The 12,411-nt window shown below is 34.1% G+C and overlaps 1 protein-coding gene across 1 annotated transcript; it reads left to right on the plus strand.

Annotated features, from left to right (window-relative positions):
- The first annotated feature begins 1,112 nt into the window (after positions 1–1,112).
- On the plus strand, positions 1,113–11,544 carry LOC132564737 (uncharacterized). The gene is made up of 3 exons (XM_060229368.1): positions 1,113–1,242; positions 3,144–3,294; positions 3,503–11,544. Exons 1-3 carry the CDS (start codon positions 1,201–1,203, stop codon positions 3,694–3,696), a joined length of 387 nt encoding a protein of 128 aa, XP_060085351.1. The 5' UTR covers positions 1,113–1,200; the 3' UTR covers positions 3,697–11,544.
- Positions 11,545–12,411: the final 867 nt, after the last annotated feature.

The raw sequence follows: 12,411 nt of genomic DNA on the forward strand, positions 1-12,411 counted from the left end.
ATTATATGATATAATGTTGTTGCATGCATATCAATTTTAAGTTGTTATATGTGTGGATGTGTGTGTGATTTTTCAACATTGTTTTAAATGTAGCTATGTCCTTGCACATGTTATTATATACTTCTTCATAACTGGAGTAAATAAAGGAAACAGTAGTAATGATGACCAAGAGGAAGAGAAGAGAACAACGTCCGTTTCTGTGGGATTGCACTTACATTTAGTCACAAATCTTGAAAAGGTCGGGACATGTTAAAGCTTTTTCAATAGCGTTTAGTCGTCCGATCCTATAGTAACAGATTTCGTAAGATCAAAAAGAGTATTAATAAAATATAAACAAATACCTGATACGAGTTTTATTTACAGAAAGAGTCTATGTAATCAATGAGCTAGATTTATGATGCAAAATACTGAAACCCAATTCAGCCATGGAGACACTGCTTTCTTAGAGTTAATGATATACAAATATAAACTGAAAAAAAGAGGAAGAAGTATGTGAAAGATGTGTTTTATATTATATAGTTGTGTACAGTGTAAGAATGCTTGATGAAACAGAAGAAAATGAAATTAATAGTAATAAGTAGATGTTATATGTTCTTTCTAAATATCGAGTTCTTCTGTCTAGGCATTGCAGTATCTCTGTTTTCTTGAAATAGACTATAACAATTTTATATATAGTACTCTGTCATATTTTACAGTGAATTATCGCCCACAAGAATACGAAAGAATTCTTTTCAAAGACTAGACTATTTAATTCATGAAACCAGGTAGAACAAAGTAAATGTACAGTGGGTTTAAACACACTAAGATTGCAAAAAGCTGTCGATGTTAGGGTTGAGTCGGCCGAGGTAACTTCATAAGGGAAGGCACTCTTTGTTATGCATAGAGGTGAAGGTCATTTTCAATTTTGTTACAACTTAAATAATTGGTTAAAAGAAACCCTTGGACTGGTTTTGAACCAATCAAAATTCACTTGACATTTCATTAATTAAATGCTATTGTGGCCAAAATAAACAACGTGGCACACTGCAGACGACGTAGATAAACTTGATCGCTGAAAATCGACTCTCTTCGATATTTACACGAAACTTGCAATATTCAAATAAGCTATTATTTTAGTATTTCTATTTACGATAACTTCTGGAGTTGATGACAATCAAAATTTGAGTCTGTGAAGTTCGATATTCGAAGTTTCCAGTCAAAATGGCGAGCATTTTGCAAACTGTCAAAAGTTGCGTTTGGAAGGTTTGTATTGTATTGCTGCTAACCACATGTATTTGTCTCGTATGCCATTGTTCTACATGTATGTGATGATGACGTTGCGTTACATGACATAAAACAGTAGGCCTGTTTCAATGAAAAATGTGGCCTAAAGACTTTTAAATCATGCAAAGCTTATTCAGTTGATAATGCCTACATTGCCCTCTTCGCTACACTGTAGTAGTTGCTGACCAACGCTTCACGCTTGGGCTCACATTGTTTTTAACGAAACCTGTAAAAAGCCAAACAAAGTACAAATATTTATGTTGTGGTCTGTTGGCATCAGACTTTTCGTGTTTTAGAGTGACGCAGTGGTAATGCATGCACCATAGCTTTCACTAAGACAACTAGGGTATGATTCTCCGATGCACGCAAAAAAAAGAAAAAAGTTACCCTGCCCAACTATTTGCGTTTTCACGGGTACTCCAGTTACCTGTCAGAGTTAGGCACACACCCAAGCACCATGTGATTAATATAACTTGTTTCGCAACTATTGTAAAATAAGTAAATGTTATATGTAACCTTTTTCCTTCAAACATGAAGCAGAACTGGACTAGGTCAATAGTGGTTTCTCAAGAAGGTAAAATCTGGAGAGTTCTTGGTTGATACCTTTGTCCATGAACACTTGTTTCAGGTAGTTGAATGTTGAACAAGGTGATGCTCAAACCTAGGTTGTAAATAGTTGTGTCTTGGAGGGGTTGGGGGTGAAGACTTAGAAAAAAGATGGAGGAATGTAGCAGAACTGGACTTCATCAACGGTTGTTGACAGGTAGCTCAATTGCTGGAGTGTCCCTCCAGAGTTTGGAGGATCCCTGGTTTGAACCGTGGTCTAGATCTGGCCATAGCACATTTTTACACATGAAATTCTTGTTGACAAACTATGTAAAGAAATGCCAAGGGTTGATCATGATATTGGACAAGTATCATGCTAGGATAAAGTACTATCTAAGGCACTGTACCTGGAGAGTAAACAAGTGAAGTAAACATTGACAGCTCTACTATACTTGTATGTATAATATACAGTGGATTGTAAATCTTGCTTTATGTCGTTTACAATTGTTTGCATGTGGTACATGCTACCAAGATTGTATAAATGGATGACCTTGACCTGTATATGCTATTTAAAAAAAAGAGGCTCTGCACATATATGCTACTGAGAGTGTAGCTTCCTGAGATGAATTTTCAAATGAATGACCTTGAACTACAGTGTACTTTCAAACTCACATGGGTCTCATTCATGTTTGTTGAAATCTTCAAGCAACACCATTTCTTGATCAATAACCAAAAGGTCAAGGGTCATAATAGTGGGTGAGTAGCATGTTGGATAAAAATGAACTATATAGTTTTTAATAATATATGTAACAGAGGTCATTATTTATTTCAGTGTCTCCATAAGTATTTGAACCCATGACCCATGGCTTACTAGTCTGATGCTCAACCGATTGAGCTAGCAAAACTCTCTCTAGTCAAGCAGTATTTTGCGGCTAATATTTTACCAAGCTTACATACTCCCCCTCCTGGAAATAACTTGTCCTTGAATGCCCAGGGTTACAGTGATACTTGTGAAAGTAACGCTAAGTATTATTCACATGCCCCTACATGGGCACCATTGTAACAGAGGTCACTATTTATTTCAATGCCTCTGCTAGGATTGGAACCCAAGACCTCGGGAATACTAGTCTGACGCTCAACCACTTGGTTAGTGAGAACTTCTCTTTAGTTGGATTGCTTGGGAACATTTCTTGGATAAAGATACTTGGGCAGTTTGTTATATGAAAAAATTATATACAGCCTTGTCAGCATTGTGATGAATACTAGAAACAAACTTTTATTTGAAACACTGCACGCTTATATATTTCAACACAAAGTTCATTTATTTCTTGCAGAAACCAGTGTCAGAGCAGGTGGAGGTGGTGACCAATGCTAATGATCTGAAGGAAGATTCAGATCAGTCTAAACAAGAAGTAGTTCACAACGATGTCAAAGAAAATGAGGCACCAAACTATGATGTGGACAAAAAGACTGATGAGATGTCAGGTGAATAAAAGACAAACTATACAGATGAGTGAAGATTGATGAAGAATTAAAATGATAATTATTATCATCCTGTAAAATTTAAACATCCAATGTAAAGCATTACATTCTTGGGATACTGGTAGAAGTACAACTTCATCACAATTCTAGTTCTATGGCATTATAACTTCACAAAAGATGTCATTTTACAACATAAGAGTTTTATTTTCAGATCCAAAGGCTCAAGGAAATTTGATCTGGAGAATGTCCTCGGGCATATACAGCACAGCTACAGGCGCAGTAGGCATGGGAATTGGGGGTGCCAAATGGGTCGCCAACAAGGGTTACGATGTGGGATCCTCAGCAGCAAGTTATGTCAAGGTTCCAAAGATGTCAACATTTAAGAAAAAAGATAAAAAGGAATGACAGTCCAAAGTTTTTCTCTGAGTTGTGTTCAAACTTTGTATACGATGTGTTTGTATACGACACCATAACTCTTCATTCAGGTTTTTGTTATTGTTCCTTCGACAGGCAACAATTCAATTTTGTGTAATTTTGATTTAAGCTCAGATTTGTGAAATTTGCATGTGATGTCTTCTTACTGTTTTAAAAAAAAATGTTACTACTGGTGATTTCAAATAATTCACAGAAAAATACAAGTACATGTAGAAATAATGCTATATGATAGCAAGATGAAATAGGTGTAGAAATGATGGCAATATTATCTGGTTTACATAACAAGTACTAGTTTTATATGTAGTTTCATGTGCAATATGTATGCAGTAGCATGTATCTTCAGATTTTTTGCAATGTCAGCAGAACCTGACTTTGTTCTGACATTCAATATTGAGATCATTTTGAGGTTTTCCGACATTCATGACATCAGTTCTACATATATAACCAGAATGAACATTCACATGTCCTTGATATTGACAGTAAATAACTGTAATTTGTGGATCTTTTAAGCTGCAGAGCTACATTCATTTAACCACAGAAAGAATCCCAAAAACATCAAATTGATACTGACATAACCTCTGATATGTAATTTTATGTGAAGTGGTTATCAGCCACATATTTTTCATAGGGTGTCTTATAAAGTTATAGGGACTATAACAACCTCAATGAAGGGTACAGGCTAACTTGTGGCAACATCATTAGAGGGCACAGGCTAACTTGTGGCAACATCATTGGAGGGCACAGGCTAATTTGTGGCAACATCATTGGAGGGCACAGGCTAACTTGTAGCAACCTCAGTGGAGGGTACAGGCTAACTTGTGGCAAACTCAGTGGAGGGAACAGGCTAACTTGCAGCAACAGCAATGAAGGGTACAGGCTAACTTGTAGCAACCTCAAGAAATAAGAAATATGACAGATTTATTCTAGAAATATAATGTTGACTCTTGCTATATGAATGGATCATTCTGCCATACTCCAAAAAAAAGTTTCAGTTGCTTTCTGTTAATTGCATGAAATATATATCATGATAATTGTAGTGTTTCCTAGCTACTATGCCAAAATGCTTGTCAACAAAATGAATTATACAGTCCAAGGGGAAGTGCAGTATTTATTCAAGCCTCACAGATTGATGAATATCTGATTTGTCTGTTTGACTATATATATTTTAATAACATGTATGCATTATTTTTATAAAACGGACATTGAAGCAATATGATTTTTCATATTTTGTAATGTTATGTCATAGTCTAGTTAACAATATGTACTAGCCATATCCTGAATTAGGATAGGGTGGCCAGATGGCACAGTGGTAACGCACTCACCTTTCACCTAGCCGTCCAGAGTTCGATTCCCGGAAAGGGTGTGAAAAGGTATTGGGTTTCCTGCCTGACCATGTGGGTTTTCCCCGGGTACTCTGGTTTCCTCCCACAGTAAGACTTTTCGCACGCTTTCATCCAACAGTAGGTTTTGCTTGAAAATCATTTATTTGACTAATGGTGTATGCACTCCTCTTCAATATACATGAGAAATTTCAGATTAATTTCAGCCATAATATATGTGTAATAGTTTTGAACTTGTATCAATATTTACTTCCTGAAAAATGAAAACCAGCTGACACGCGCACACGACTCCACTCTTGCAAATCACTACAGAAATGATACATGTTTTATAGTGTGATCTTCTTGAATTCTGTTGACATGATAACCAAAGATATGTTTCCTGTCTCAATTTTGACACAACAGCTCAATTAATGCATAATATTACGTAAAGATTCTGATTTCTATTCCTCAGAAATGATTACCAGGTGTCAAAAATCTTTTTAATTTACATATAAAAATTTCATGTTAATGATTTGTTCATGATTTATGCTAAATACCACACTACCGAGTCTGAGTGTATAATTCTGGGACCATGAGTTTTATGAGGCTCTGTTTGTTGACCAATATAATCATTTAGTTTTGGTTGATTTCCTCATACATTTTTACATTGAAATTTATGAATTTTCATCAGAAGAACAAGAAAATGCTTGTTAATTTATATTTACATTTTTCATAAAATTATCATTTACTTACTCATGACTTTAAAAGGATGTGTTCTTACAGAATTTCATTTAACAGATTGGAAAATATTAATATTTGCTACAAAGAAGTGGGTGGAGACATTTTAATGCAACCTTATCCTCTACACAGTCTTATTTATCAAATAAAAATAAATAGGAATAAACAATTGACTTTCAGTTTTCAATAGGATAGTGAAGATAAAACATGGCTATTATTGTCATTGGACTAGTTGTTGGAAATTATTAATCATGTCATAATGCTAACATATAATGATATTGCATTATAGTTTACCCATTAATAATATACCTACATACACAACTATTGTTTACATAACAGAATAATTGAAGATTCTGAATGAACTACTGCATCCTACCTGTTAATATAACCACATAATGTTCAATCTAGTAGGGGCCTATATTCACCTTGTTATTATATATGCTATCAATTATGTGTTGATCGAAGTCCGTAGAGAAAATATGCTATTGAACTCTGGCTTCTGGTGCTTAATGTGTTTTACTGGTAAGATTTATTGTTGAGTGTGACATCGAATGCCTGAAACAATGTATAATGAAGCAATGCCTTGTATGTATGAGATCGCATTCGAATGTACAATACATGTAGTCATTGTATGCTGTTGTATTGTCCAGTAATAAGCATACCTTTTGACTTGGAGTTGGTACCTAGAGCATATTGCAGTGTATTAAACAAAGTATATTAACTACTCACATCCTTGTATTTACAATACCTGTATATGTCATGATTGTAATTATATATATAATCTAGACCTTGTAAGAAAGAATAGTCAGGAAACCATGTTTACTGGTGGCAGGTAAATAGTAATCTGATCAACACCCATGTATAAATTGTCTGTATTTTGGAGGGACCCTCAAGTGTACCTCAATTGGGCCTTCGGATGTACCTGTAGGAGACCTTTTAAGTTTTCCTCAAGGAGATCTGCAGGTGCATATCTAGGGGCCCTTAGGAGTACCTCTCAGGAATCCTCAAGTATGTCTTTAGGGGCCCTCCAGCAGACATCGAGGGGGTCCTGAAATGTTCCCTCGTGGGGGCCATCAGATATACCTCTTGGGGTCCCCAGGTCTACCTTCAGGGGGCTGTCAGGTGTACCTCTTTGGTGAGGGGTTCCTCAATGTACTTCTTGAGGGCCCTCAATTATATATACAGGTCCTCGGGTGTACCTTGAGGGATCCTTCAAATATATCTATTCCTGCTTTTAAGTGAACCTCTAGAGGGTCCTTAAATGTACCTCTAAGGAACCCTTAAATGTACCTTTAGGGGTCTTCAGGTAAACCTCTAGGTAGGGGACCCTCAAGGGTACATCGAGGGGTTCATCAGGTGTATTCATAGGGGTCATCAAGTGTATCTCTGGGGGATCCTTGGAACAATGCAAGTGATAATGGGTAGTTAGAGCATTGTCAATAACATGTAGTACACAAACTTGGCCAATTGATGAATAATTTTTTGTTTTTTGATGTGCACATTGTTACGCAACTGATGAGATTGAACTGGCATTACAAGTAGTGTAACAATGAATTATACACTCGTGTATCGGTAGGAAGTTTGTTGTACATGCTATCAACCCAGTTTTAGACTTGATTTGCTAGTTAATATGTCTTTGGATTTTATAATACTTTGTTATTGTGTAAAAGATTTGTAGAGTATATTTTTTCATTATGTGATAGATAGATTTCATCGTGACCATCTAGTCTCCAAATGTTTATAAAATGAGGGACCGTTCACACTTGTTCCACATGTATTTGTAAATAGAATTGAATTAGAGCTTGTACAATACTTCATAAAGTCAAATACCAAATGTCCACTTGTTTGTGTACCTGATATAGACTGTGTATCAATGCACATACAAGCAGACTGACTGGGCATATAGTACTGGTAAATACTTCGCCGACAACTTTATTTGACCCATCACACAAACTAGCTATTACTCATAGGTGACCTTCATTCATTTCTTTGTTGAAATCTCCTGTCTTTTCTTCTTTGCTGACTTTTAAAACAAGTCAGTCTTTTATGTTAGATTTTATAACATATAAGTATTTACAGTAGTTAGTTATACAATCATTCTAGTTACTGAAATTTTTGTTCACAAAAAGTACGCAATACATATTGTTAAATATATTAAATATTATGTTGCTAGTCTGAATTATTATATCATATATGGTGACTTTTCTAGGTTTGTTTTATGCTACTAATATTCCGGTGCACTACTAAACTGTATTATGTCTGATATATGTTTCAATTTTGTGCTGAAAACTTAAATGAAAATTAAATTCGACTTTAAAGAACTGATTAGTAACCTGTACAAGGGATTAGCACTGATTTTTATCATTTACATATATGAAAGATATTTTGATGTGACCTCACAGGTTTTGTAAAAACAAGGGTTATCATAGATAAAGATATAAAATTATCAGTTCAGAACAGTACCAGTATTTGACGGAATGGACACAGTTTGAATTTACAGAATTTATTTTTTTCTTGTTTCATGTTTCTATTTTCCTCATCTTTAATGCAACAGATTGAAAACAAATATCACTTAAGATTTATAACCCTGCATGCTATGTACATTCTTCAAAAAATGAAAAAAAAAATCCGTCCGAATGAATATTACGTAGGTTTTAGTGCAAGATATATTTTCTGGTGCTGAAATCTATTTAAATCTATCATATTATGAATTGTTTTTTTTTTGTTTTATTTTTGTTTGTTTTGGCTTTTTGACATTTTTTGAATGCAGTGTTGTTTATTGAGGAAAGTTTGAGATAAAAAGCTGTAGACTATAATGGTTCCTTCAGGTAATATGTGTCAGTGGTCAGATTTACACATATTTTAGTCAGAAAGTAAGATGTTCTTAGTCAGTAGTAGTATTTAAAATCTCTTAAAACTTTTCAGAAGTAGGAGAGAGCATCGTTGATGTAACATGTACATATCAATCACCTGCTTTATTTTCTGTAAATGTCAGGGTAAACACAGACTTTGCCCTCCATTTTCAGGAAGAAGTAGCCATATTATACCTGTGTATGAGTTGTAGACTATATCCCTGTAGAGAGGATGTGTTGAGATATATATTATATACATGTAATACTATTATGGCAGTTGTGAACATCATTTTTTGAGGCTTTCCTTGTAGTAACTGTTGACCATGAAACATGTTATTCAGAGTACTGGAGTAAAGTATGTTGCCCAACGACACAACTATGGTAGTATATGACAATCTGTTATCTAAGCTTCCGGAGAAACACAAACTGACCGATGTAGGCATTGAAGCACACATCTCATATCTTCACCAGAGGTTATCAAGGTGTTAACCATGACACTGTCATTTACTAAACACATTTTGAGAGTGGAATTGCTATCATCTTCACAATCATTTATTAAAGAAATGAAAGGTATTTGTTTATTTAAGAAGCAATATTTCTGAGGACACAAGTTAATGCACAAATTGTTGTTCTCATCTATCAGATGTTAAAATATTAGAAGACATTAGATATGAGAAAATTGTGAGGATGATGTTTAGGTTCAAGTACTTAATAATTTGTAGAATATCTTCTTAATTTCACTAAGAGATTTATTGAAGACTCACGATAGGATGTGATGATATGGTTGAGATTTATTATGTGCCAAAGTTACTCAATAATTTATTAAACTTGCTTCTCAACAAGCTTTAACTAGCAGTATAATTAGGATGTTATGCATGAATGCTTTTGAAAATAATATAAAGGTGTAGATATCTACTTGTGCTTCTTATCAAACACAGGTAAACGTGATTAGTTGCGTCTAATTGATAAATATGCTATCGAGTAATATTGCTTTGTCCAGTGCTGACTTGCTCTACAACTTTAATATTTTAAATACTTATTTAAGACAATAAATTTGTTCCCCATTCTCTTACAAACTTTCGGTTTTACTTTAGGTTCCTTTATTATTAACCGAGACGTAATTTGTGTCAGCTATTTTGAGATGTAACACGATTACTGTAAAATCATTGATTTTCTCTTCGAGATTTATTTTCTTTGATTTTATAAACAGCATCGAATATTCATGAAATAATAAACTAATGCAAGACTTTACAGTAAACAAAGTTTTCTTAAGTGTCAGTGGTACTTACTATACAGTTTGACTTGATTAAAATGTTGGATTGATAGGATTTCCAAACAAGAAGAATTTACTGTACGTTGTACAGAGGGTATGAAAATTAGAACAATTAGATTGTTTTAAAGGGTCAGAGTCCAACACATTATATCACACTCTAAGATTTCAGCAAAAGAAACTCTTAAATAAATATTTCTTAAGTAGGTAACTTACTTCACTCTCAAGATAACCTAGAAAAATGTGCTAGTTATTTTTTCTGTCTTTTTTAAACCATTGACAATCCTTATTTTCCACAATCAGTGCTGTTAAATTGTACATCCACAATGTCTATGTAAATCCCTGTTTTCCTTGTGTGTTTTTTTTTAAACATGGAGACCAGGCCCCACTTGTATAAAACATCTCAACTTGAGATTTCCTCAAGTCGAGATTTCCCTCAGCTAATATCTCCTTGAAAATATCTTGTATGAAAATTCCTCAAGGAATTTCAGGACATCCTAGCCGAGGACTTCCTCCTGTTCCTTGAGAAAATTTTATACAAGCCGTTTTTGAGGAGATATCAGCAGAGGAAAATCTCGACTTGAAGAAACCTCAAGTTGAGATGTTTTATACAAGTGGGGCCAGTATGATTATGTCTTGTCCACCTACTTAATGGTGTGTTCAGTCAGAAGGAACAGAAAGCCTCTTAAATTCAAGGTGCAGAGGTGTTGTTTTGTTTTTCTGTACAAAAATGTATTTTGATTTCAATGGTAGTTATCATTTATCTGTGAAATATTCAGAATAAAATACTGAAGATTAACTTTTTCTTCAAGTTGGTAACAGGTTTTTCGTCTCTGTGACTTATTGTCACTAGGCCTTTTCTGACCAACAAGCAGCAATATTCTGACACCATTTTTTCCTCTTATGTGTCCAGTATTTAATACATATAAAATAAAAACAGAAGAGATGGAGGTATTGCAATAATTGTCATTAAATCAGTTTGTTGATTATTGTATTTGTCATTACTTGTCATATATTATATCGAAACATTTTGTTGATATCATATTTTTGAATCTCGTTTTTTATTATTTTTGTTTAAATTACTAATAATTGACAGCGTTTCACGGTGTTTTAGATTCATCATCATAACATAAAGTTAAAGTTACCGGTATATTGTTAAATTGTATTATTGTCCTATTACTAGAATATGTCCATCAACTATATCTTTAGTCTTCACAGGGGCATGAAAATTCAGACTCAAAATGTATATGTGCTGATATTTACATAATTAACAGATGAGTATAACTTTAACATTTAGGAAATAAATCCTAGGTAATCACTTGAAATCTATTCATTTGATAGTTTACAATAAATACTGTGTAAATGTAAGCCAGTGCTAAATGTTTTCATAATCCTGTGGCTGTGATGGATATAACCTCTAGCTATTTTCATCCTGCTTGTTAAGGAGAATATATGACAGCTTTGGTTTGAGGTTATTTTGATGACAGATAATGATTTATATTTGTAAGAATTAATATAAGATTGAAAATTGAACATGTACCACGATTTATATTCACAATATGTGTACATGTTATTACTGTGTTCAATTGTAAACAATTGTAAATTGTGTTATTTTCTTTGAATAAATGATGCCACAAAGTTTTGAATTTTTGATGTTTTTTTCAACAGTTGATAATAATTAGAGCAGTTTTAATGCAAGAAACGGGTTATGGTTACTCCCCTTCATTTCACTCCATTAGATTGGAGAGAGAAGCTGGACAACAGATTAGGCAGATGATTTTGCCTACATGTCGGCATTCTCTACAGCACTTCATTTCTGCCAATGTACACAATCATAGTCTAGATGCCTTGTTCACTTGAGAATGTTTGCAGTAAGATATTTTGACTACCGTAAATATTCGCGTATAGTGCGCACTCGCGTATAGTGCGCAGGTACTTTTTGGAGATCAGATTTAAAAAAAAAAAAAAAAAAATCTACAGAAAAATTAATTGACTGGTCACTGCGACGAAACATTTGATGTGGTCTGATCCATTGATAATTAGGAAACCACAATGAGCGTGACCCTAACACGTGTAATTACCTTAAGTAAACAAATTTACCCAGGTGACCTAACAAGCATGAAAGGCTTGGCTGATTGTATAATTAACGGTTAATGACAGTTACGGTATATTGATTTTGATCATCCATGGATATGCTGGGTAAAGTATGTATATTTTATCAATAAACATTTGATCACCAAGCACCGTTGTATTCCTGTGAAAGTATTACAACAGAAGTCATGGTCATGATCAACATTTTCACTGATAATTGTTCTAAGTTGGTCAGAATGTAACAACAACTAAGTCAATTACCCTAATGTCAAGGTCAGTAGCTCAAAATGTTCAGGTGAAATTTTGCATCTTTTCACTAATGAAAATTTTGTTATGACATAGGAACAAAGTTCGTCAGAATTAAATAAAGAGTTGGCTGACCAAAGATCAAAGTGAAATTTGTATCTTTTCAATA

The sequence above is a fragment of the Ylistrum balloti genome, unplaced genomic scaffold, assembly GCF_031769215.1.
Source record: "Ylistrum balloti isolate Yb309-2 unplaced genomic scaffold, AGI_CSIRO_Ybal_v1 Utg372666, whole genome shotgun sequence".
Classification (NCBI taxonomy): domain Eukaryota; kingdom Metazoa; phylum Mollusca; class Bivalvia; order Pectinida; family Pectinidae; genus Ylistrum; species Ylistrum balloti.

What these genes read in the sequence shown, in the direction of transcription:
- LOC132564737 (XM_060229368.1), top strand. Translation starts at nt 1,201, where the DNA reads ATGGCGAGCATTTTGCAAACTGTCAAAAGTTGCGTTTGGAAG. An exon ending in TCAAAAGTTGCGTTTGGAAG is followed by an intron (nt 1,243 to 3,143) that starts GTTTGTATTGTA and finishes TATTTCTTGCAG; the next exon opens with AAACCAGTGTCAGAGCAGGT. An exon ending in AAAGACTGATGAGATGTCAG is followed by an intron (nt 3,295 to 3,502) that starts GTGAATAAAAGA and finishes TTTTATTTTCAG; the next exon opens with ATCCAAAGGCTCAAGGAAAT.